We start from the raw sequence: 23,118 nt of genomic DNA on the forward strand, positions 1-23,118 counted from the left end.
AAGCAAACAAAAAAAAATCCCAAATCGTTAAATAGTAGTTACAGCTTGAAGGTTTCCTAAAGCAGGAGGAGGAGTCTTCACCTGCGGAAGGAAAATGCCGTGACCAAGCTTCCAAGACCCATAATAATCAGTGTGTAAGAGACTTTGTTCCCATGGTAATTACATATGCACAACCTGCTGTGCTTGTCCACTTCCGGATGCAGCCTTTCCAGAACCTGGGTTTAAGCTACACTCTTCATTCAAGCACAGGTCTTCATTAAATAAAAGTGAACAGAAAAGAAAATCAGCATTCAGTCTTCACCACCCCACTCAATTAACTCAATTACAGAAACGTTTAAAAAAAAAAAAAAAAAATCAATGCAAACATCTTCTACAAATGGACAGTAAACAAATATATCCCTGGATGAGACACGCAGCCGCCGGGGACAGCGGTTTGGAAAACAAAGTGGTATTTGGGAAGGACCCCACCACACACATGCCTGTGAGTTTTCTGAAAGTGCACACGCAACCAACACGACATTATTAAGGTGCTTCTCCGAGCTGTGGATTTGCTGCTGCCGGTGGGCTGGTGGGAAGGGCAGGCTGAGCCTGGCTGCACCGCCGCCGAAGACGAGGCTCGGGCAGCACGCAGCGACCCAGCAGAGCCGACCTGGAGCAACCAGTTCATACCAGCAGGAATTGGGATTTCGGCTCCGTGTTACAGAGGCTGGTGTGAGCCACGTCTCACTGCCGGTCGGGGCCCACGCACCAGCCCGCAGAGAACGTTGAGATGTGGTCCCAGGTGCCCACCGCTCAGGCAGGGGCTGGGGAAGCTGATTCCTAAGCCCCCCACCTAAGTAGAATATTACTGCAAGTGTTGTGTGTTTACTTCTGCTTTAAAAAAAGGTGCAAGTATTTGCCCAAATGAATGAGTGCAGGAAGGCAGGACAGAATGTGGGAGAACTGTCACCGTTTGCTCCTTAAGTACCGGCCCGGGAGAAGGGCTAACAGGATTAGGGACAGACAGGAACGCTTGACCACCAGGATGTTCCCTTGACCTCGCAGAAATCAGCTGCTACGTTGGTTCTGGTGACGGGTCAAGGTGCTTTGCTCAGGTAAAGCCATCTGCATCCCCAACCAGCTTTATCTGAGCAAGCGCTGGGGTTTGAGGTTTTACTGGGAACATTCAGCTGGTCTAAAATACAGTAATAGTGACCTGAAAAGCTACCCTCCTCGTCCAGTTTCACCCAAAACCGTAGGCTTGTGTTCGCTGAACAGCAGCAGAGGCTGTCCCGTACCAGTCCCAACCTGGCTGCACCAGATACCGCGCATACTTTGCCCTGATGTCTGTCCAGAGGATAGGTTTAGATCTGTGGTGATGGTTGAAGTATTTACAGGTATTTGCAGCAGTTATTTACAGTACTTCTGCAGACTGCAAGCTGATTTTCTCTTCCTCCACTCCTAGTCAATCCGGCGTGGGCTTCTTTAGCGAGAAGGGTCGTATATTGAAGTGCCTGCTCAGCTGGCTCACCTGGGGACAAGGCAGGCAACAGGAGAGGGTCAGCAAGGTGCAGGGGGACGAGGAAAAAAGCAGGCAGAGAGCGCAACCTGTTCCCTGCACGGCTGACAGAGCCCTGCCACCTCCTTGCACCCACTTTCCCCATTACTGTCCCAGCCAGTTGCTCCCCCTGGCGCAGCAGAGCTGGACTGCAGCATCTGCCCAGCATTGCCCAACTTCTCCCACTGCACTGGGGAGGGCAGATTTCTCCTCCCCCCTCCCTGGATGGTTTTATGCTTTACAGCAGCTGAATTAGAGCAGAAGCAACAGCCCAGCCTGTCCAGGAGCAGGCTTGCCTCCATCCTACCCTCATACACACAGAAGTCAGAAACACGCTGCCCCGAGCACAGGCACTCGTGTTTTTACTCTGCAGCACTTCTTCTTGGCCCTTCAGAGCAATATGATTAATATTTACCTTCAATTAATTTGATAATCTCGGATAACCGCAGGAAAAGTTGTTCCCTGAGTCCGTTTCCAATTAAAACTGGGGGTCAAGTACTTTGCTCTGGCACAGGAAGGCTGCGTTGAGGAGCGTGCCCAATGCCAGGTTTGGGTAATCGGGTGCCTTTTACAGCAGAATGAGGAAGCCAGCTTTCACCACCTCATGTGAAGCAATGAGAAAACCACAAAGGACCGAGAGCTGCAGCTGCAAAGGCTCTTTCAGGTGCTCACAGAGCCTCGTCAGCCTGGGAAGCACCACTTCTACGTGCCTGGCAGCCAGCAGAGGTGCAGAGCCACGGAGGATAAAACGGATGGTGGGGAACTGCAGATCCACCAGCGAGCAGTGCTGAGCAGCACCAGGTGCTGAGCTGGGCAGCAAGCTGTGGCACAGCATCTAGTCCATGCCGGCGTTCCCAAGTTCTGAATATTTGGGTCCCAGTCACTGCCCTAAAAGTTCTGCACCTCAGTATCAGTAAAGGTGCTTCTGTCCTGGGAGAGGAGGCTGCAGATGGGCCCTGGGAAAGCTGGAAGTGGGGGCAACACAAATTCAGAGGAGCAGAGCACAAAACTCCCTGACTGACGGGCAGGCCTGGGCAGAGAGGATTACACCGTCCTCTCGGTCTCCCATCTCCAGCTATGACTCCAAGACCAAATTTATTTAAGCTTCTTAGCTATTCAAATCCTTCTCGCATAGAAGCCTCATTACACTAATTGGAAAGACAAGACAACCTGGGTATTACTGCCTCGCTGTAATTACAGCTCAAACTTGACTCTGGAGGCTCCACATTAGCGCCGGGGCTCCCGGGGGACAGGGCTTCCCAAGGAGGGTTTACACACGTGGCAGCAGCCAGCTCTGCAGGGAACATCTGGGCCCTTGCCCTACTTCTTCCTCAGCAGCTTCCCAGGGCATTTCTAACTGGACTTGGTCTCCTCTGAGTTTGTTTTCTCTCTTAATCAAAACTCAGGCAGAGTTTGCAGAGAGTGAGGGGAGCAAACCCAGCTCCCTGCCCCAGGAGCAAGGAGAAGGAGGAGGCAGGCAGCTGCAGTGCAAGGGATGCTTCCCCAGCACAGGGCACGTCAGCAGGGTCGCAGATTAACCACTGCCAGCACATTGTTTTACACTAGGACTCCCAAACCAGGCACTCCTTCCCAACGTGCAGACACCACAGCCACTGCTGTGAGCATCTCCAGGAGTGCCTCCCGCTGCCCAGGGGTGCGAGTCACACAGACTGGCTGACCTACAGGCTGCTCTCTAAGCTGCAGCCACAGCCACGAGTTAAAAACACAGCAGCAGAGACACGAGGACTTGTTTCAAACCCATCTCTGGCACAAGAGCCCCGGAGAACATTGCGCAAGGCTCGTTTCAAACCCAACCAGCCTTCCAGAGCCTCCCACCTTTCCCATGGTCACAGCCAGCCCCACAGAGCTCGCAGCCCCAAGCTATTCTGCTGACATTCCCGTTTTTAAGCAGCAGCTCCCCAGCAGAGCCTGCAGCCGAGCCCAACGCCCACGTGCCCAGTTCACCTACCACGACCACGCCATAGTGGATGTGTGCCAGGGTGAGGAAAGCAGTTAGCAGGTAGAGGAGAAGAGTTTCACTGTTGGGGGCGAAGCCGGACACCACCACGGAGAGCACCAGCGCTATGGGGAGCAGCATCCAGTTCAGAGGCTGGCAGCGTGTGCTGCTCATCTGACAAACGATCAGCTGGCACTGCGGGGAGAGAAAGCTGTCAGAGCTTGCAGCCAGCACGGGCTCTGCAAGCCCAGAGCTGTTCACAGCGTGGAGCACGGTCACGCAGGTACACAAACCGGTTGCCTGCGCTTACAACTACCACCAGTTTCTCTGAGCTTCTCGTTTGGGATCTGCCTTTGCATTATAATTCCTGTGAGACACAGAGCAGAGCCCTGTGGTGCAGGTCACAGCCATCAAGGGCATGTTCAAAGGGAAAAGGAGTTCCCCTGAGCTGACCGAGCCTTGCCAGCAGCATTCTGCACGATCAGCAGCACGGGCTGCTGGCAGAGCACAGACACAGATCTGATACAATGGGCACAGGTCCCTTGGGTAAGGTCTCAAGCAGGCACAGATGCAACATGCAGCTAAATCAGGTTTGGACAACAGCTGCTGGCCCTCCAATTTTTAAGTTTACTCCCCGAAAAGAAACAAGAACTTCGTTGATATTAACAGTTTGCTGACACCACAGAGGATGCATGGGTGTAAACACACTCACGTTAACTACGTCTCTCGTTTTGCAAGAGCTGAGAGCTGCAGCACAGACGCCTGTGACATTTGCAGACCACAAACCCTGTCTGCTTTCCTGCTCGTTCTTTTCAGTCACAGCAAAATATCAGAGCTGTCTCATGTTAAACCTTCACACCTCCCTTCTTTCCTCCCATTTGAACTGGCATTTTTCTTCACCCTGGGAGGCTGCACGCTTCCCAGGGGCTACACGGTAGCATAAAGCAAAAGCCACTCACAGAAATGTTCGCAAAGGCTGTTCCAACCATGAAATAGAAGAGCCTGGGATGGACCTCCAGGATGTCCATGGGTGACACGAAGATCCACGTGGTGCAAAGCACAAAGAGCAACACCGGGGACACCAGTGGCAGCATGATTTCGTACACAGAGTGGTGCTTCAAGGTGTTATTTTTATAGGCCCTGCAAGGCAAGCAGACAGAGAAATGAAAACTCCTGGAACCACAGCTGAGAAACACCTGGTCCCTGCCTCCAGATGTGCCCCATAAAATCTCACTGGCCATTCTGCCTCCCAAAACTGCCAACGCCAGTCATAAGCACACTCACACAAGGATGATGCACACCTTAAGTGTTAACCTAAAACCCAAGAAAGCCCTGAATGACAAAGGCACCTGCACTCCTGGGTTGTGAACAACTGGACAAGCCTGCATAAGCCGGGAGACCTTCAGCAAGCCCCTGCTGAGCAGGCTGCACCCCACAACTGCGACCTTTGGATATTCAGAAGCTGCTTTGTCACCCTGAAAACACCCACCTGAAAGCAACTAGGGCAACCAGGTCATAAGAGGCTCTGGGGGTTCTTGCAAAGGTGCTAATGCAGGTAGGGAGAGTTAAAAACAGCAAAACTTACTTGTAGAAGTTGTACAGGCTCATCGGCAGCGTCACGGTGAGGGCACAAGCTGGAAGAGAAAGAGCCACGTTACTGCCCCACGCAGAGGGAGGCCATCGCGTGCACCCCACGGAGGGGCAGATGGTTGGGCTCCAGTTTAAGCTGCTTGCAACTCAAATAGCTCAGAGGTGCACCAAGAACAGCTCAGCAGGTTTAAAAGGAGGTGCTCAAGATTCTGGTTCAAGAGTTTGTAATTACAAATTAAGGTCTGCTATTAATTAAGGACATTTCAACTTTAAAAAGTTTCATTCACGAGCCTGGTATTATGCTTTAATCAGTTACTAAATTTAATTACAATCCTGCTTTTAATGGGACCCAAGGTGAGTTCAAACCCCGCAAGCGACATGGATGCACACAGCAGAGGTTTCAGTCCTCACAGTAAAGGCAATCTGCTGTTTCTCCCACCACGTGCAAGCATTTCCCATTCCCATTGTGCAAAACTCTTGTGATTCAGCTTGACAAATGATATAAAAAACCTGAAAATCTAGACCTAAATGGGAAACATCATTTGCTACACCCAAACCTATGGAAGTCCATCACAACTCCTTCCATGTTTATATAGCAGGAAGTATTTTAACAGACACGTAAGTATTCCTGCTTTTAATAACCTGACTCCCATTCAAATGCACAAATACAGTGAGTGTACGCATCGTGCTCTACTTTCCACGAAGGCAAAGTGCATTTATTATTCATATCTTAAATTCTGTGGCTGCCAAAAGAAAGCTCAAAATATCCACCTGGGTAAATCTGATGCTTACACTTCTCTTAATGTAACAATTCAAGACACACTGACTTGAAATTAAGCACTTATGATTAACCCCTAAAGAAAAGGGCACAGGTTAAGAAAATACAGTTGAAGAAGAAGTTCTGAATAAGCTAAATCACATCAAGCCACGCAGCTCTTCCTGCGTTACTCCCCCCTTTGCAGGGACTTATTCTGCTGGAGAGAAGAGTCAGCTTTCCTGGAGGAAGGCTGTACACCCTTTTACTTAATTTTTGGACAAGTGCATGGAGGGCAGGACCCACAAAGGTGCTTTCCCCACCTAACATCGCTCCCTGCAGCAGCCCAAGGCTGCTGGCACAGCATTCTGGCTCCAGCTCCTGCTCCCTCAGCAGCTCTCCTCTGCCCGGGCTGGAGCCCAGCTCCAGGCGAGGAAGGATTTTGGGTCTGGGTGCACAGACCCAAGGGCAGCACCAGGGCTGGCCCCAGCCACCATGCTCCAGCCCCTTGGAATCAGCCTGAATAAGCCCGAAGGCACGAGCTCAGCGTGCTGCTTCCTCATCCTTCTGGTCACCACTGACCCAGGCATGCTGCAGCAAGTCAGCTTCTCCAAATTAACTGCCCTGGGAGACCTGGCAAAGGGCAGGCTGCACAAACACCCTGCGTTAGTCAGCTGGGTGACAGCCCACAAGAGCCTTCATTACAGCAAACAGAACAGCGGCACAGAGTAATTAGGACATTGGGTGTTGGGAAAAGAGGTTTGTGTTTAAAAGACAGGCTTCAACATGGAGTTTCTTACCAATAATCATTGTAGTGAATAGGTCTCTATATAAGAAATTAAACAGGAAAGGTGCATACCAGGCCTCAACTCCCACAATGGCCGTCACTATGTAGACGATGGAAATGGTCTGAAAGAAAGCAGAAGAGAAGCGGGTGTCAGCAGCACGGCAGCACTCTGGCAGCACAACGCACGCCCGGGAGCTTCAGGGAACAGCAGTCGGGCTCTGGAGGTTTGTCCAGGGTCTCCTATCAGCCATCTGCTGAAGTTATCACAGGGAAAAAGCTAACAGAGAACACCTGGATTGTGATGGAAGCCCTGATGGTGCACGGAGCGCGCTGTGGGGTAGCTGAGCCCTCCAGCCTGACTTTCTTTTTCCATGGTCTGAAATTTTGGGCAGATCTGTGTGGTGCCAGGGTTGGACTTGATGATCCTTATGGGTCCCCTCCAACTCGGGATATTCTACAATTCTATGATTTCTGTGCTAGGCAGAGGTCCAAAAGCACCCAGGTAAAGAAAATGCTTCTGGGGGAGGAGCTCAAGAGTATAGTCAGACGGGACCAGCTCCAGTCTCATTTTACCAGGAGAGATAATTATTGCAATTAATCACTCTCCTTCCAGCTTGTTGCATTTCCCACCCAGGATGTGACACGAGTACGGTGCGCTGCTCGTTGCTGTGAGACTGCAGCCTGGCTAGGACGGGCAGCTGCGAGCACTAAAGCTGAATTTTACTCATTCAGAGCTGGCTCTTGGTTCTGATGGGCTCTTCAGAAGGTGTTTCCTGCAGGGAAGTCCTTAACGAGAGAAGGAAGTGCCAACATCCCAACCGGTCCATCACTGTTAACCTCAGCATCAACTGCCTCATTACCCAGCCACAGGGGGGCACCTCCCTGGGAACCTTTGCTCCAGGCACGGTGATTAACATGCAAACTAGTCCCACAGCTGAACTTTGGCACGCATCCTGCTCGTGCATAAAGGCACCCCGAACTTCTAGGCTTGAATGTACCCGTGGGGTGTAACGCAGGAAACTAATTAGAGCAAGCATTTAGGTACCCAGGAGGTCCCCAGGACACACGGAGACGAAACAAGGCGATATCCATTCCTCAAGCCTTGTTTCTTGTAGGAAATCCATCTGCAAAAGCTACTATGAACAGAAAAACCCACATAAACTTCCTTGGATTTAACATTTGTGCGAAACTGAACCCTACCAACACATCTCATCTCTCAGCACATGGCTCCGAGCCCTGCCCTGCTCCACGCTGCTGGGGCAGGCTGGGGACAGCCACCCTGGAGAGGGTGTGATTTACAGGGGGCTGCACGGCCACCAGAGCTGCACCCCGGGCACGCCAGCCCTTTATTGAGCTCCTGCTGAAGCCGCTGCGGCGCGTACTTACCACCTGGCTGATGTCATATCCCCAGGGCAGGAAGAGAATCCCCGTGTTGTACTTCTCCCAGTGGGAGAGGATGAATGAAAACAACACCACCCACAAGAGGAGGTAGAGAACGAAGACACTGACACCCGTGGAGCCCCGTCCAAAGGTGGAGTAAACTGTCACGACGAAGTACACGCAGGCCCAGCTGTCCAGGCCGTGATCAAAGAGCTCCCCCAGGGGCGTGCTGGAGTTGGTCCGGCGGGCCTGTTTCCCATCAACACCATCTGGGAAGAGAGCAAGGAGAAACAGGGAGTTTTGACAGACATCCACCAAAATGAGAAGCTTTGCTGGGCACCCCTACGCAGAGCAACAGGCCAGCTTGCAGCTGACAAGACGTGCAGCCAGCTCCCCCTGCCCTCATCTTCCAACACCGAGCACATCCCGCTCCCCACCTCCACCTGAGACTGAAAAATGCAGCAGAGGGAAAGTCTGGCAAGAGTTTATTTGAAGCAGAGCAGGGACAGGATTTCACACAGCACCTCAAAGCCAGCTCCAGCATCCTCCTTCCACGTCAGCCGCTCCGGGCCACCTTCCTCCCATGCTCTTTGCCAAGCGGTTCCTGGAACTGCTCTAGCAGCACGAGCGGCAATCGGAGCGGGCCGTGGCTGAGGCCCAGAATCAAAGATTTTTCAGCAGGCTCGGAGATAAGATGGCACGCAGCTGCAGCATGAACAGATGACCGAGACAACCCCCCCCCAGCAGGCAGATAAACTCTTACCTAACGTGTAGGCAATGAAGTTGAGGAGACCCACAATGACCCACACTCCGTTTGGAACGTGCTGGTGGTCAGGAGCTGCAGAGATCAGAAAGACCCAGGGGAGGACAGCTCAGTACGCGCTCTCGGCGGGTTTATTTTGGCACAAGAGGCCCAGCGGCTCACCGAGACAAAGCACCCCCACAACTTAAACAGTGAAAACAGATGTTAGCTCTCCAGGGAGAGGTGGCAGAGCTGTTTGTCCCACAGCTCCCCATGGAATCAGGTCACAGAGACAGGAATCCTAGGACTTTGCATACCAGGACCTATTTGTCCTCTGTCCCCAGCTCCCAAGCCACAGGAGCCAAGAGCTGGTGATGGCAGCCAGCAACTGCAGCCCAAACGCAGGGCATGGAAGCGTGTGCGGATCAGGCACTCCTCCTGCACTGCTCAGAGCATCACCAGAGCCTCTTGGAGAAGTGGCTGCGCCCTGCCTCTGCTGCAGGCACGTGGGGAATTCCCTCCCAGTCTCCAGACCTCGTCCCTGCCAATTGAAACCGAGTTCCTCCTTAATAACCTCTCCTCCTCCGCCGGTGCTGTCTCGGCAGCCAGCCAGTTTAGCTGCCACAACTCAGGGAGCCCAAAGCTGCATCTCAAAAAAAGCAGGGAGCTGCTTCTTGGTGGCAGCCTCACATGAGGATGCACAGAGGTCTCCTACGGGGAGCAACAACGCCCCAAAATGTCACCTTCTTGTGTCCTTTGAGCAGCAGGATGGTGCCTTCCAGCAGCAGGTCACCAAACCAACCAGCCATGAAGGCACAAGCTTCTGGAGGCCTCACCAGCAAAATGAAACGATCTCTTTGCAAGCAGAAGACCCGTAACACAAACGTAAAAGGGTCCCAGAGCCTAAGCTTTGCCATCCCTTTGGCAGAGCACAACTTTTCGAACATCTGACGTCCTGTCCTGGGGACTCTTGGGCTCCTGTGAGCTGTCAGCTTTTCTTCCTAGGGCTCACGGACCAAAGCACAGCCCAAATCTTAGCTGTGCTCACGTCACCCAAGCTTTTGAAAGATTTTCATACTGGTAACGGTGCTCGTCTGCCTATCAATGAAGGCTACACCAAAAAAAAATTAAAATATTTTTCTCACTTAACTGTACTTTCCACTTAAGTGTACTTTGATGACTGGCCGGGTTTTAGGAGAACTAGATGAACTGTTCTGAGCAGCCTAAACCAAACCTGGCAGGGGGAGAGGGAGAGAAAAATACAGAAAGGAAGCTATTGGTAAGTGACTGAGAGTTACCATGCTGCGTTAAGATTTTCCCTAGGACACTCCCACAAGCAAGGAGACACCTGAACTGATTCAGGAACAGACGGACACGGGAACTGTTTAAAAAGTGTAAAGCTGTGCACATCCTCGCGTTATGCAAAATGGTGAAATGGAGAATGAGGACTTCGCTTTTGTTAGCTTGAACGTGGTGCCAGCATGTTTCGGCAAGAGGGCAATTAGCAAATTGGGATGCAAATAAAGAGGCTCCACTTGCTGCCTTCAGAAAGCAGAGTTCCCCACGTTACCCTTTTCCCACATGTTCTGTTTCAAAAGGAGGGCACTCGCTCTTGTCCTCTGCCAAGGCAGAGCTGAATCCCACTCGACTTTGGCTGTTTTGTCCTCTGCCGGCCAGGAGCAAACGCACCCAGTAGCTGGAGGGAAGGTGTCACCTGGCCAAATCCTCATCGAGAAGCCCGGCGACTTCAGGCCCTCAGCTCCATCCCTCCTGTGGTGCAGCCAGCTGCCCGGCAGGGCCCCGACTGCAGGGGCTCACCTCCGAGCACCAGAAGGCACAGGAGAGGAGGTGACACATCCAAACAGAAGAAGGCAGCCTTACCAGAAGCATAAAAGTCAGGGTCGAAGTATGCCATGAGGAAGAAGTTGAAGACAAGCAGCAGGAAGCCAGAAAACGTTATCAGATTTGGGGCCAGCCAGGTAGGGAAGATCTATGGGAGAGCAGCAAAAGAAGACATGAACTCATTAGAATATTTAACGAGGACCACGCGCTGCTCCCGGCCACAGCAGAGAGCTGGTTACAGTCGTCTGGGTGCTGGACAGCACTGCCCGGGCGCACCCAACACCGTGGGGCTGCGCGAAGCTTTGGGTTGTGATGCAGTGAGCTCGGGGCAGCCGCCAGCTGGAAGGCCGTGCCCTTTGTAATTAGTCACACCGCAAACGAAGCGGGTCTGTTCAGCCAAGCAGGGCCCTGCAGCTGACACTTCTGAGCAGAAGACGTGGCGGTGAGCGGCGTTTCGCTGTCCTGCTCGGGGCAGGACGAGGTCTCACCTTCACTATCGTGTTCCAGAAGGGATGCATGACGTACAGGGACAGGGGGTTGCTGTCCACCGCGCTGTACTGTGAACGAGAGGGGAAACAGAAGTCAAAACACAGCAGTCAGGGCTCCAGGACCTCGTTGCAGGAAGCTGGAGATCCTCAACATCAAGCTTTCCCTGCGAGGACCTGCCACCAATCTTTGCATCGCACGAACACTCGAGCCAGGAACGGGCTCACACCAAGGACGGTGCTGAGCAATCCCAAAAGTGCCTGCCAGCTCCAGCAATGCCAGCCACCAGCCCACAAACAGCTCCTGGGCTCACCACGGAGATTTTTGGAAGGCTCCCTTCACGGGACAGGCAGAGGAGACCTCCACGGGAAGCACAGGGAGCATTCTTGGCCAGCCAAAGGAATTGCAGCCACACTGTGGACACCTTGATGTGCCCTGCCCTGCCTGCCTGCCCCCTGCTAAGTGCTGCCCCAGCTCTCAGAGCCACGCAGCTCTCCCAGAGGAGCAGGACCAGGGACCTCCTGGGCCCCCCTAAAAAAGGAGACAGGTCACCAACAGGGTGCTGGTGTGGTTCGGAATAACCCACTGGGATGGCAGCTCTGTGCCACTCACCTCCTGTCGCTTGGAAGAGACCTTCCCCTTCCAAAAAGATGTAATTTGTTTCTGAGCAAGACCTTCAGCCCCCTCCCTCGTCCTGCAGATACCCCAAAACGCCACAGACACCACCCCACATCCACAAGCATCCCCGAATCCCACATGCCCTGCTGCAGGTCAAGCAGCAGAGGATGATTTATTCGGCAGCGAGGAGCAGAGGGGCGCAGACCCCAGCTCTGGACGGAGCCGTGGGGCTCCCAGCAGAAGGCTCCTCTCCACCACAAAGCCAAGATTCCTGCAGAGGGAAGGGGGAAGCAGATCTTACCCCTCACCCCAAAGCTTTCTGACCCTCAGAGGTGGCTGAGGATACCCCGGTAACCCCGCGGGAGCTGCAGCACAGCACCACAACCCCGAGCTAGAGGCCGTGCAAGATGAGGCCTCATGCCCGAGGAATTTCCATCCCAGCTTAGTTCAGCGGCGGAGGACAGAAAGCCGAACGCCTTAGGAGATAATAGGCTTTGGAGTAACCACCAGATAGGGGAGGAGGAGGGCTGCAGGCCCATTAAATCTCATTATCCCCGTCACGGCCTCCAACGAGGGAACAAACGCCACACCAGGAGCGAGGCAGGGGAAGCCCCCTGCAGTTTGTCTGCCGGGGCTGTGCCCTGGGGAAGGTCCCAGCTCTTTCCCCTCTCCCCATTTCCCCATCTCAGCGATCCCATGGCCAGAATGCAGCCTCCCTGCACCCCGTAGACCCCACGGAGCCATCCTGCAGCTCCCAGCCACGTCCCTCCGGCCACACGGATGGGACACGTCCCCTCAGCTCAAATATTCACCCCCAGGGAGGCTTCTTCCAAGCAGAGGGCCACAATCTCCTTAAAAAACCCCTACCAGGATGAGGGGCCCTCTGTCCAGCTCCGCTGCCCCCCATCTCCAGCCCCTGCTGGGTGGCGTTTCCAAAAGCAGCTGCTCCTACACACAAGAAAAAGCCATAAAAAGGCAATTTGATGGATCTCAGTGTAATTTACACTCGGAAACTCTTTACCTGGATGTGTGAGCTCCCGCAGGCTCTTGGCACAGCTGATGAGCACGGTCCTGGGGAAGGGGCAGCACGTGCACACCCCGTACCTAATACGGCACCGATAAGGGCAGCAGGGAGCCCAATGCAGGGAGCCCATCAGTGGGGTCACGCTGCGTGCACCGAGGGCACCCAAGGCAGCCTTCAGCCTCCCTCCTCGCACAAAGAAGCCAGCTGGGGGGTTTCTGAGGGGTACTCGGCACCAGCACGGCCTGCAAGGGACAACTTGGTGCCACCACGGCACTGAGCTGCCTGCCATCGTTACGGGGTTTAGAGACAGGAGCGGCTCGCAGAGCTTACACCCAACGTTGAGCACCAAACCAGGCCGTTTCCGCAGGATCCAATTACGTGCGCGAGGAAGAAAACGCAGATTTACAGCCCAGATTCCACTAATAGCTTTCCCGGGCAGAAAAACACGGCGGCTTTTCAGTAATCCCATTAGCAGGAGGCAGCAGCAGACAGCACCCTGCTGTGCAGGCGCCCCGGCCTCAAACACCCGGAGGGGGCTGGGGGAGCCCCGAGGCAGGAGCAAGGCAGCGTGCGCTCGGCACAGCGGCCCCAGAACATCCAGGAGGCCGTTTCCTACAACCCTCCCTTCGGTATGAGGGGGGCACGAGGCCCAGCAGCTCATCCCACAGGGGCTGAGGCGAGGCAGCGAGCCCAGCAGGCTCCAGGACCCACAGCCGAGCCGTGCCAGGGCAAACAAACCCCCCCCTGCACTATGCCCGTGCTCTGCCGCCACGCTTTAAGGGCGTTCAGTGCCACCGACCTGTTTGTTTTCCCCGAGGTCACTTCTCTGCTGGCACCAGGAGGGAGCACGGGGGCAGCGAGGAGCGTGCAGGGAAGGGTGTGAGGGGTGGCCGGCAGCAGGGAGGACGCACGGGGCAGCAGGATGCTGTGGAGGAGGTGCTCGAGGTGCCCCCCAGCCTCGCTGCCTGCCCCATTTCCCTCTTCTCACCCGTTTTCACACATTGCTGATGTCCACAAGCAGGGCTGAAGCCTCTCTGCTGTGAGAGGAGCTGTCACGGTGAGCAGAAGTCTCGTCCGGCTCCCCAAACCCCAAAGCTGAGGCTCCTTGCTCCTCCAGAGTGGGAATCGCAGGATCAGAGCAGGGATAGGGGAGGGAAACAAGGCAGAAATGGAAGTGCACGAACAGGAACCCGACAGAACAGCCTTGTGACAGCTGAACAAAGCTTTTACGCTCATCTACAGCCCACCAGGGATCTGGAGGGGGGCTGCAGTGCCCAGAGGGGGATCGGTCCTGAGCAGGCAGCTCTGCGAGCCCGCTCCTGGTGCCGAGTTTCAAGATGTGACCTGAAAGAGACAGAACTTTTTTTTTTTTTTTCCCCCAAAAAAACACATAACCCTCCGGCTCTGTTTGCAGAGAGGAGGAACGAGGGCTAGAGGAGGTTCACAACTACGAGAACCAGGCAGTGACTTTTTGGATGGAGCTCCTCGCAGCCACGATCCGACATGCAGCCATGAACAAAACAGCAGGCTTTCAGTGCCTGGATGACCCTCTCTTGGGTTTCTCCTACCCCACAGCAGAAGGGAAGGCTTCTCACGGCAGAGTTTGGGCCTCCCTGGGATGCTGCAAGCCCTCTGCCCTGCCGTAACTTCCCTCTTTGTCCCCGCAGCCATGACCCAGGATGAGATGCACAAGATGCACCCGGCCAACCCAGCAGGCTCTGAGGAAGGCGCACGCGAATATCTCAGATATTTGGAGCAAAAACACAAAGTAAAAGACAGAGCTTTTGGTTTCATTTGCTTTAAAGTGAACCTGAAGAGCAAAACGCCGCCAAGAAGCGGCTCTGCTTTCCCACCCCTCTGTTACAGAGGAGGAAGGCACCCGGCTCCAGCAGCCATTCCGTCCCTCTCTGTCGGGACGAAGGACGCAGAGGGATGCGGGTGGCAGGCGGCTGAGCAAAGCTGGGAGGGCTCCTGCTGCAGGATGAGGCGAGGAGCCTGCTACCTGCACCCCTCGCACCCAGTTCACACCTTGAACAGTGGTCCCTGAGCACAGAGGGCTTCGTGTGTGGCTGGGAACGGCGATGCCACTGCCGCCACAGCAGCCGGGTGGTTTTCACCCAAGAGGGGGCTTTCAGACAGGCAAGGGATCATCAAGGGATGCTCTGAGCTGGGCTGAGGTTTCAGCCCCTGAATTTCCCTGCAAAACTAGAGAAAAAGAAGGAAGCAGCTCCACCTCACAGCCGCTCACAAGTGGTGAAGGCCAGGAGGACGCCGAGCTTACAGCTCCCTGTGCAAGCGGCGCCTTGGGAAGGAGATGTTTAAAGGCAGGCGCACGCGGGAGCCTCAGAGCAATTAGGGAGCCCTTGGGGAAAGAGTTAAGTGATTCAGGAACAGGGCTCAAAGGCTTCTCCTCCTCCGCACCCTTCCCAGGAAGGGCCCTGCAGGAGAAGACAAGGGACCGGCCTTTTTGTAGCCTCAAGCCTCCCATCCAGGTCGCTCCCATCAAAAATCTCCCCGCCGGCTGCGGTGCTGTTCTGCAGAGCCTGCTCGCCAGAGCAAGCCCCGCGGAGATCTTTTTAGGGCTCGTATTTCCAGACGAGCCTCTGCGAGGCTGCCAGGACAGCCGCCAGCCATCTGCTTCCCGCAGCGCCACATCTGCAGCCCTGCTCCCCGCGGCGTTTGGAGGCTGAGGGGAAAAAGATTTCCTCCTGGGAGAGGGGGCACCCTCTTTTTCGGGGGCAGAGGACACCACACGGGACCGGTGGTCCCTTCCAGCTGCTCCCCAGCCTCAGCCCTGCAGACACGTGAGGAGAACCACGAGGGCTTCGTTTCAGCGCCCACGCAGGTAAGGAGACAAAGAGCCTCTCACGAGAGCCGCCACTGAGCGCGCTGCTGCCCGCCGCCCCCGCACCGCTGCCGCTAGACACAGCCCCAGAAGGATTTCGGGGTGTGGAAGCTCCAAAAAGCACTTCCCAAACCCCAATTCCCTCTCCCCTCGCCGAGTTTGTGAGGTGAGACAGCGTCCTGCCCCACCTTTGGACCCGAGCAGGCCACGTGGCGCTGCCGCAGCTCGGTGCCAGCGCCCTGCTCCGCCGGCGCTCCCCCCAGACCGTTGCCCCCGGGGCATCGCCTCCCTGCGCGGGGAGCCAAGGTCCAGCAGCGGTTCGCCAGGTGAGGACGACGCCAGGTAGCCCCGTGGCAAGAGCCTCGTGCTCTTTTATCACCTCAGAGTTTCCTCTGCTCCTCCTGCAGCAGCTGGATGAGAGCTGCGCCCTGGGCACCGCGCGAGGTGCCCAGAGAACTCGCACGAGGGCGAGAGAAGAGAAAGGAAGAGGAGGAGCAGGCGCCTCCGTGAGCGTCCCGCACCCGTTTTCTCCCCTGGCCACGGTTTTCTAGGAGGAGGTTGCCCAGGAGCCTGCCAGAAAACGATTTGGAGATGGGTTTTTAAGCAGCAGCTCGTGATTTCTGGCAGCCAGCCGCAAGGTCTGCGCTCCTGAACAGCGGAGCCGCGCTGCATCCCTCCCGGCACGGGGTGCTCAGCACCCAACAACACCCAACAGAGCGCCTGCTTTGGGCTCTGATGGCTTTGGGGACGTGCTCCGGGCACAAAACACCTCCTCCAGGGCTGAACGCAGGCTGAGGGGATGAGGCAGAGGAAGCAGCACAGCAAAAGCTGAAAGAAACCTGCTATTTTGCATCATCACCGACCCACACCCCAAGCAGCACCCTCCTCGCTCCATCTTTTAGGGCCACGCTGTGCCCTGATGGAGTTTCCCGGGCCCCAGCAGCCCCTTGCAGGCTCAGCATCGGTGGAGATGCTCCAGAAACGTGCTCTGTCACAGCCCCTATTGATTCGGGGAAACCATAGCCTCCTGAGCGCAGCTACTGCTGCCAGCACGACCGCAGGCCTGCCCCGGGGGCACGAGCGGCTGGCTGGGCTCCTGCCGGCCCCACGCTGCCTCCCAGTAAGGCCAGTAAGAGCAACTGGTGCTGCCAGGACGCGGCCAGCGCTGGAAGAACTGGGCAGGACCCAAGCTCCAGCTGCACGAAGCGTGGATAGAAAGCTGAGAAGGGCCTGGAGCAGCCTCCCTGCGAGGAGAGGAGGAGAGACCTGGGGAAAAGAGACCGAGAGGGGATCTCAGCAATGTGCATAAATACCTGAGGGGTGGGAGGCAGAGGGGTTTGGCCAGCCTCTTTTCAGTGTTTTTTTGGGGACAGGACAAGGGGTAATGGGCACAAAACGGAGCCCAGGCAGTTCTGCACCAACACACGAAGGAAATTCTTCACGGTGAGGGTGATGGAGCGCTGGGACAGGCTGCCCAGGGAGGCTGGGGGGGCTCCTCCTCTGGAGATGCTCAAGGCCCGTCTGGACGCCTCCCCCACAAAGACCAAGACCCCCCCCCAAGCACCAAGACACCCCCTGAAGCACCAGGACTCCTCCACAGCACCACGACCCCCCCCCAGAGCACCAGGACCTGACCCCCCTCTGGCACCACGAGGCCCCCAAAGCACCAGGACCCCTGGCACCAAGACCTGACTCCCCCCCAATAACCAAGACCCCCCCCACTAAGGACAAGGACCCCTCTACAGCACCACGACCCCCCCCCCCAGCACCAGGACCCCCACCATCAAGACCTGACCCTCTTCCAATAACCAAGACCCCCTCCCAAGCACCGGGACCCCCCCCCCCCCCAAGAACCGGGACCCCCCAATAAGGACGAGGACCCCTCCAGAGCACCACGACGACCCCCCCCCCAGGACCGGGACCCCCAGCACCAGGACCTGACCCCCCCCCCTCCCCGAATCAGGACCCCCGGCATCTAGACCTGACCCCCCCCCCAATAACCGATACCCCCTCCCCAAGCACAGGGACCCCCCGCCCCAGCACCACGACCCCCAGCACCAGGACCTGACCCCCCCACAAAGCACCACGACCCCCTCCCTGGTACCACGACCCCCCCCCAGCACCAGGACCCCCGGCCTCAAGCCCTGACCCCCCCCAGCATATGGGACCCCCCCCCCCCCCCCCCAAAAAAAAACGAAACCCCCTCCCCACGCACCGGGACCCCCCCCCCAAGAACCAACACCCCCTCTCAAGCACTGAGACCCCCTCTCAAAGCACCGGGACCCCCTCCCCAAACGCCTCCCCCCCCCAACTGCACCAGGGCCCTCGGCACCAGGACCTGCCCCCCCCACAAAGCACCACGACCCCTCCCCAGCACCAGCGCCCCCGGCATCAAGACCTGACCCCCCCCCCCCAAGCACCGGGACCCCCCCTACTACACCGGGACCCCCTCCCTGGCACCACGACCCCTCCCCAGCACCAGGACCCGACCCCCCCCCCCCCCCAGCACCGGGACCCCCAGCATCAAGACCTGACCCACTCCCAAGAACCGAGACCCCCTCCCAAGCACCGGGACCCCCTCCCCAAGCACCGGGACCCCCTCCCCAAGCACCGGGACCCCCCCCCCCAAGCACCGGGACCCCCTCCCCAAGCACCGGGACCCCCTCCCCAAGCACCGGGACCCCCCCCCCCCACTGCACCAGGGCCCCCTGCACCAGGGCTCGGCCCGGCCCGACCCCACCCCCCCCCCCAAGCACCGGGCCTCCCCCCCCCAAGCACCGGGCCGCCCCCCCCCGGCACCACGACCCCCTCCCACACCCAGCAGACCCCCCCCGTGAGCCCCTCACCCCCTCACCTTGTACTTGCCGAAGCCGGCCAGCTGCTCTCCCGTCACGTACCCCATGGCGTCCCCCCCCCCCAGCACCGCGCCCGCCGCCTCACGGCGCCTCCCGCCGCCGCCTCGGCCCACCGGGCGTGCCCGTGACGTCACCGCCACCCCCCCCCTCCCACAGCCCTCCCCACAGCGCCCCCTAGCGGCCTGGAGGACCCTGTGTGTGTGTGTGTGGGGGGGGGGGGGGGGCAGGAACATGGCTGCCCCAGCCCCATCCAGCCTGGCCTTGGGCACCCCCAGGGATGGGGCAGCCTCCACCAGGGCCTCACCACCCTCAGAATAAAGGATTTCGTCCTTGCACCTGTCCCAAACGTGCCCACCTTCATTTCCTCGCCTTCACGGGAGCCGGGGGTGTTTGGTGTTTTGGGCATAAAAACCTTGTTTTGGCACAATTAACGTGGTTGAGAGGGAAGGAAGGAAGGTGGTGCTGGGGCACGCTCGCAGCGATCAGAAAGCGCAGCAGGCGACCTTGTAAAATGCAGGCAAGCTGAGTCCTCAGAGCAGTCAGGCGGAAACCACCGTGTAAGAAACATTGCCGCCACAAAGAGTATCAAAGAAAAAAGAAATCTGACTCATAACGGGACGGCAGCTGAAAGCCATGTATTGGCTGTGAAGCCAACCGGATAGGCTGTGAACCTGGATTATTACCCAGTCAAGGGGGAAACAGGAGGGTCCCGGTCCTCAAGAAAAAAATAAATAAAAATAAATAAATAAAAATAAATAAATAAATAAATAAATAAATATATAAACTGTGTTATGGAACTGCTTCAAAGATCGAAGCCGAAATTTCCTTAAGTGGTATATTCTTTATTGCAGCGCTGGATGCACGGGGGATCTCTCCACCTATCGTGCATACCCAAAGCGGAAAGCAGTCTTGAATTTATACAATCAATCTATCAATATTCTACAAGCGCCTATACATATTCATTACCTATCCCTGCCTTCCCTCGCTTCTCATGCTAATTAGCCTTTTGGCACCTTGCGCCTGCGTAGAGCCTCCCAAGAATTGTGGGCGGGGGTCTTTGGGACGTGGGCGGGGGTCTTTGGGAGGAAGACTAAGAGTCTTCCTCACAGTATACTTTTCACCTTTGGCCAGGAATCTGCTGAGTTGGCATGTTTCTTAATTGCAAGAGCTGGTTGTTGCTAATTCTTCCGTTTGTTGTATCTTTATAATGAATTCCAATGTACAGTTTCGAGTTTTATAGTCCTTACATTTGTTTCTCTGTCTGTCTGCCGCTTCCTTATCATGAGTTCCAGTGTCTTGTAGCATCAGCTGTGTGATGCGTAGCAGGGATTCTCCCTTTAAACACAGAATCATAGAATCATAGAATATACCGAGTTGGAAGAGACCCATAAGGATCATGGAGTCCAACTCCTGGCACCATACAGGTCTGCTCAAAAGTTTAGACCATGTGCCTAAGTGCACAGTCCAAACGCATTTTAAATTTCGATAGGCTCGGTGCAGTGACTACTTCCCTGGGGAGCCTGTTCCAGTGTGCGACCACCCTCTCGGTGAAGAACCTCTTCCAGATGTCCAGACTAAACTTCCCCTGCCTCAGCTTAACACCATTCCTGCGGGTCCTATCACTGATGTTTACAGAGAATAGTTCACCTGCCTCTCCACTCCCCCTCGTGAGGAAGTTGTAAATGGCAATGAAGTCCCCCCTTCAGCCTCCTCTTCTCCAGGCTGAACAGGCCAAGTGCCCTCAGCCGCTCCTCATATGTCTTCCCCTCTAGGCCCTTCACCATCTTTGTCGCCCTCCACTGGACACCCCAACAGTTTAATGTCCTTCTTGTACTGTGGTGCCCAGAACTGCACCCAGTACTCGAGGAGAGGCCACACCAGTGCAGAGCAGAGCAGGACAATCACTTCCCTCAACCAACTAGCGATGCCGTGCTTGATGCACCCCAGGGTACGGTTGGCCCTCCTGGCTGCCAGGGCACACTGCTGGCTCATATTCAACTTGCTGTCAACCACAACCCCCAGACCCCTCTGTGCGGGGCTGCTCTCCAGCGTTTCGTCCCCCAGTCTGTACGTATAGCCAGGGTTGCCCCGTCCCAGGAGCAGGACCTGGCACTTGCGCTTCTTAAACTTCATGTGGTTGGTGATCGCCCAGCTCTCCAGTCTGTCCAGGTCTCTGTGCAAGGCCTTTCCACCTTCAACAAAGTCCACAACTCCTTCAAGTTTGGTGTCGTTGGCAAATTTGCTCCAAACACCTTCTAGTCCTACATCCAAATTGTTTATAATAAGATTGAAGAGGACTGACTCCCTAAAGAGGAGCCTTGGGGGACCCCACTAGCGACCATCTGCCAGCCAGAAGTGGCCCCATTTACCACAACCCTTTGAGCCCTGCTCATCAGCCAATTGCTCACCCATCGTATGATTTATTTATTTTTTTTTTAGCTCTATGCTGGACATTTTGTCCAGTAGGATCCTATGAGAAACTGTGTCAAAAGCTTTGCTAAAGTCCAAGAAGATCACATCAGGTCGTTTACCTTGGTTATGCAGGGGCACAACCCATAAAAAGAGCAAGTTGCTCTGTGTTGGGAGTGGGGGGGGGGGCAGGAACATCAACCGAGGTTAATGTTACCTCCGCAGGGAAACCTGCAAGACATTGATGCCTACTGTACCAACGGGATGCTGACCACCACCTGGCTAAGTATCTATGACACCAATGACTGGGAAAAGCATTGTGCACATCAGTACCCTTGTCATCACCCTGGGGTCGGTATGTTAACAAGCTAACTCATTAATAAATTCTTTGTGTTCCCCTGACAGAACCCCACTGGGACCCTAATGACCCCACAACTTATGGACAATTATGTAACTGGACAGCACCCACAGCTGTTTATCCTTTGTACTACATGGTGGACCCAAATAAACAAGCAACTGATTAGGGCGTTAGCGGATGCTGGGGCAGAGGTCAGTATTATACATGGCAACCCAGGAAAACATAACAGAACTTTAACCCCAGTGTGGGGCCTAGGGGAGCAACCAGTCACAGGGAAATTCATGAAACGCAAGTTACAAATAGGCAATTGGCTACCTCATGACTGTCAGTTCATGATTGCTGAAGTTGAAGAGTTTATGACTGGCATGGATATAGTCTGAGGAGGTGCACTAGAAATAGGAGGCTCCCTAGGGGCATTCGGCACCACACAGTGGCTGCATATGCAAGCAGTCCGGGTAGGGAATATAGCGGAGGAGGCTCACGTTCCAGTTGCTACTGAGGTAGTTATGTGTGGTGGTTTTACTCGGATGGGCAGCCGAGCTCCACCTCAGTCACTCTCACTCCTCCTCCTCAAAGGGAAAGGGGAGGAAAATACGATGCAAAGGTGTGTTGGGTCTGTCTGAGCTGGAGTCACCTTTTTCCTGCAGCAGCCCACACAGTGCTGTGCTCTGCACTCGTAGCTGTAACAGCACTGATATCACCCTAGTGTGGTGGCAAATGCTCTCTGGGGGTGGCTGCTACAATGGAAACAGAACAACTGGCAGCACAGAGGTAAACCTATCTGGGTTGCTATCCTGTGGCAAGATATTGCTGCCCAGGTAGAAAACCTGGCTGTAAAGGTATGTCATGTAGATGCTCGCATGCCTAAGAATCGTGCCACCGAAGAACACCTGAACAACGAAGAAGTAGATCGAGCTTCCAAAATTGAAGTAGCTCAGGTGGACCTAGACTGGGGGCGTAAGGGTGAGCTGTTTGTAGCTCGATGGGCCCATGAAACATCAGGACACCTAGGGAGGGATGCCACTTATAGATGGGCTCGTGATCAAGGGGTGGACTTGACCATTGAGGCTATCACACAGGTTACCCATCAGTGTGAGATCTGTGCTGCAATCAAGCAAGTCATGAGGGTAAAGTCTCCCTGGAATAGCAGGAGATGGCTTGGATTTCGAAATGGTGAGGCCTGGCAGATTGACTACATTGGACCACTTCCACAAACCTGCCAAGGTAAACGTTACATACTCACCATGGTAGAAGCAACTACTGGGTGGCTGGAAACATATCCAGTAAACCATGCCATGGCCTGAAAGGAAAAATATGATGCAAAGGGCTCAAGGCTTGAGATAAGGATGAGGAGATTGCTCAATTGCTGTGATGGGCAAAACAGAGTCAGAGTAGGGAGATAATAAAATTTCTTCCCTCTTATTAACAGGCTAGAGAAGTGAGAAACAAAGGAAAGGAACCAAAAATGCCTTCTCCCCGTCCACCCTCCTCCACCTCCTTCTTTCCCACGAGATGCAGGGGAATGGGGGAATGGGAGTTGTGGTCAGTCTATGGCACTTGGTCTCTGCTGCTCCTTCTTGGTCACTCTCTGTCCCCGCTCCACGCAGGGTCCCTCCCACAGGATGCCGTCCTTCCTGAACTGATCCTGTGTGGGCTGCCCACAGGCAGCAGCTCTTCCAGAACTGCTCCAGGTATGGGTCTGTACCACGGGGTCCATCCCTCAGGAGAAAACTGCTCCAGCATGGGTCCCCCACAGGCAGCAGCTCCTGCCAGGTCACCTGCTCCTGCATGGTCTCCTCTCCACGGGCTACAGGTCCGGCCTGGAATCTGCTCCAGTGGAGATCCTCCACAGGCGGCAGTCTCGTTCTGTGGAGGTCCACCTGCTCCTGCGTGGTCTCCTCCACAGGCTGCAGCGTGGAACCCTGCTGCACCGT

General features: G+C 55.5%; 1 protein-coding gene across 1 annotated transcript; it reads right to left on the reverse strand.

Moving 5' to 3' along the window:
* Window positions 1-343: 343 nt before the first annotated feature.
* On the reverse strand, window positions 344-18,470 carry SELENOI (selenoprotein I). The gene is made up of 10 exons (XM_032185389.1): window positions 18,417-18,470; window positions 11,078-11,146; window positions 10,629-10,737; window positions 8,769-8,843; window positions 8,012-8,274; window positions 6,639-6,747; window positions 5,080-5,128; window positions 4,454-4,634; window positions 3,507-3,689; window positions 344-1,510 (listed from the first exon to the last, which is right to left on the reverse strand). The coding sequence occupies exons 1-10, from the start codon at window positions 18,462-18,464 to the stop codon at window positions 1,394-1,396; spliced, it is 1,203 nt and encodes a 400-aa protein (XP_032041280.1). The 5' UTR covers window positions 18,465-18,470; the 3' UTR covers window positions 344-1,393.
* Between the last annotated feature and the right edge of the window lie 4,648 nt (window positions 18,471-23,118).

The sequence above is a fragment of the Aythya fuligula genome, chromosome 3, assembly GCF_009819795.1.
Source record: "Aythya fuligula isolate bAytFul2 chromosome 3, bAytFul2.pri, whole genome shotgun sequence".
Taxonomy (NCBI): domain Eukaryota; kingdom Metazoa; phylum Chordata; class Aves; order Anseriformes; family Anatidae; genus Aythya; species Aythya fuligula.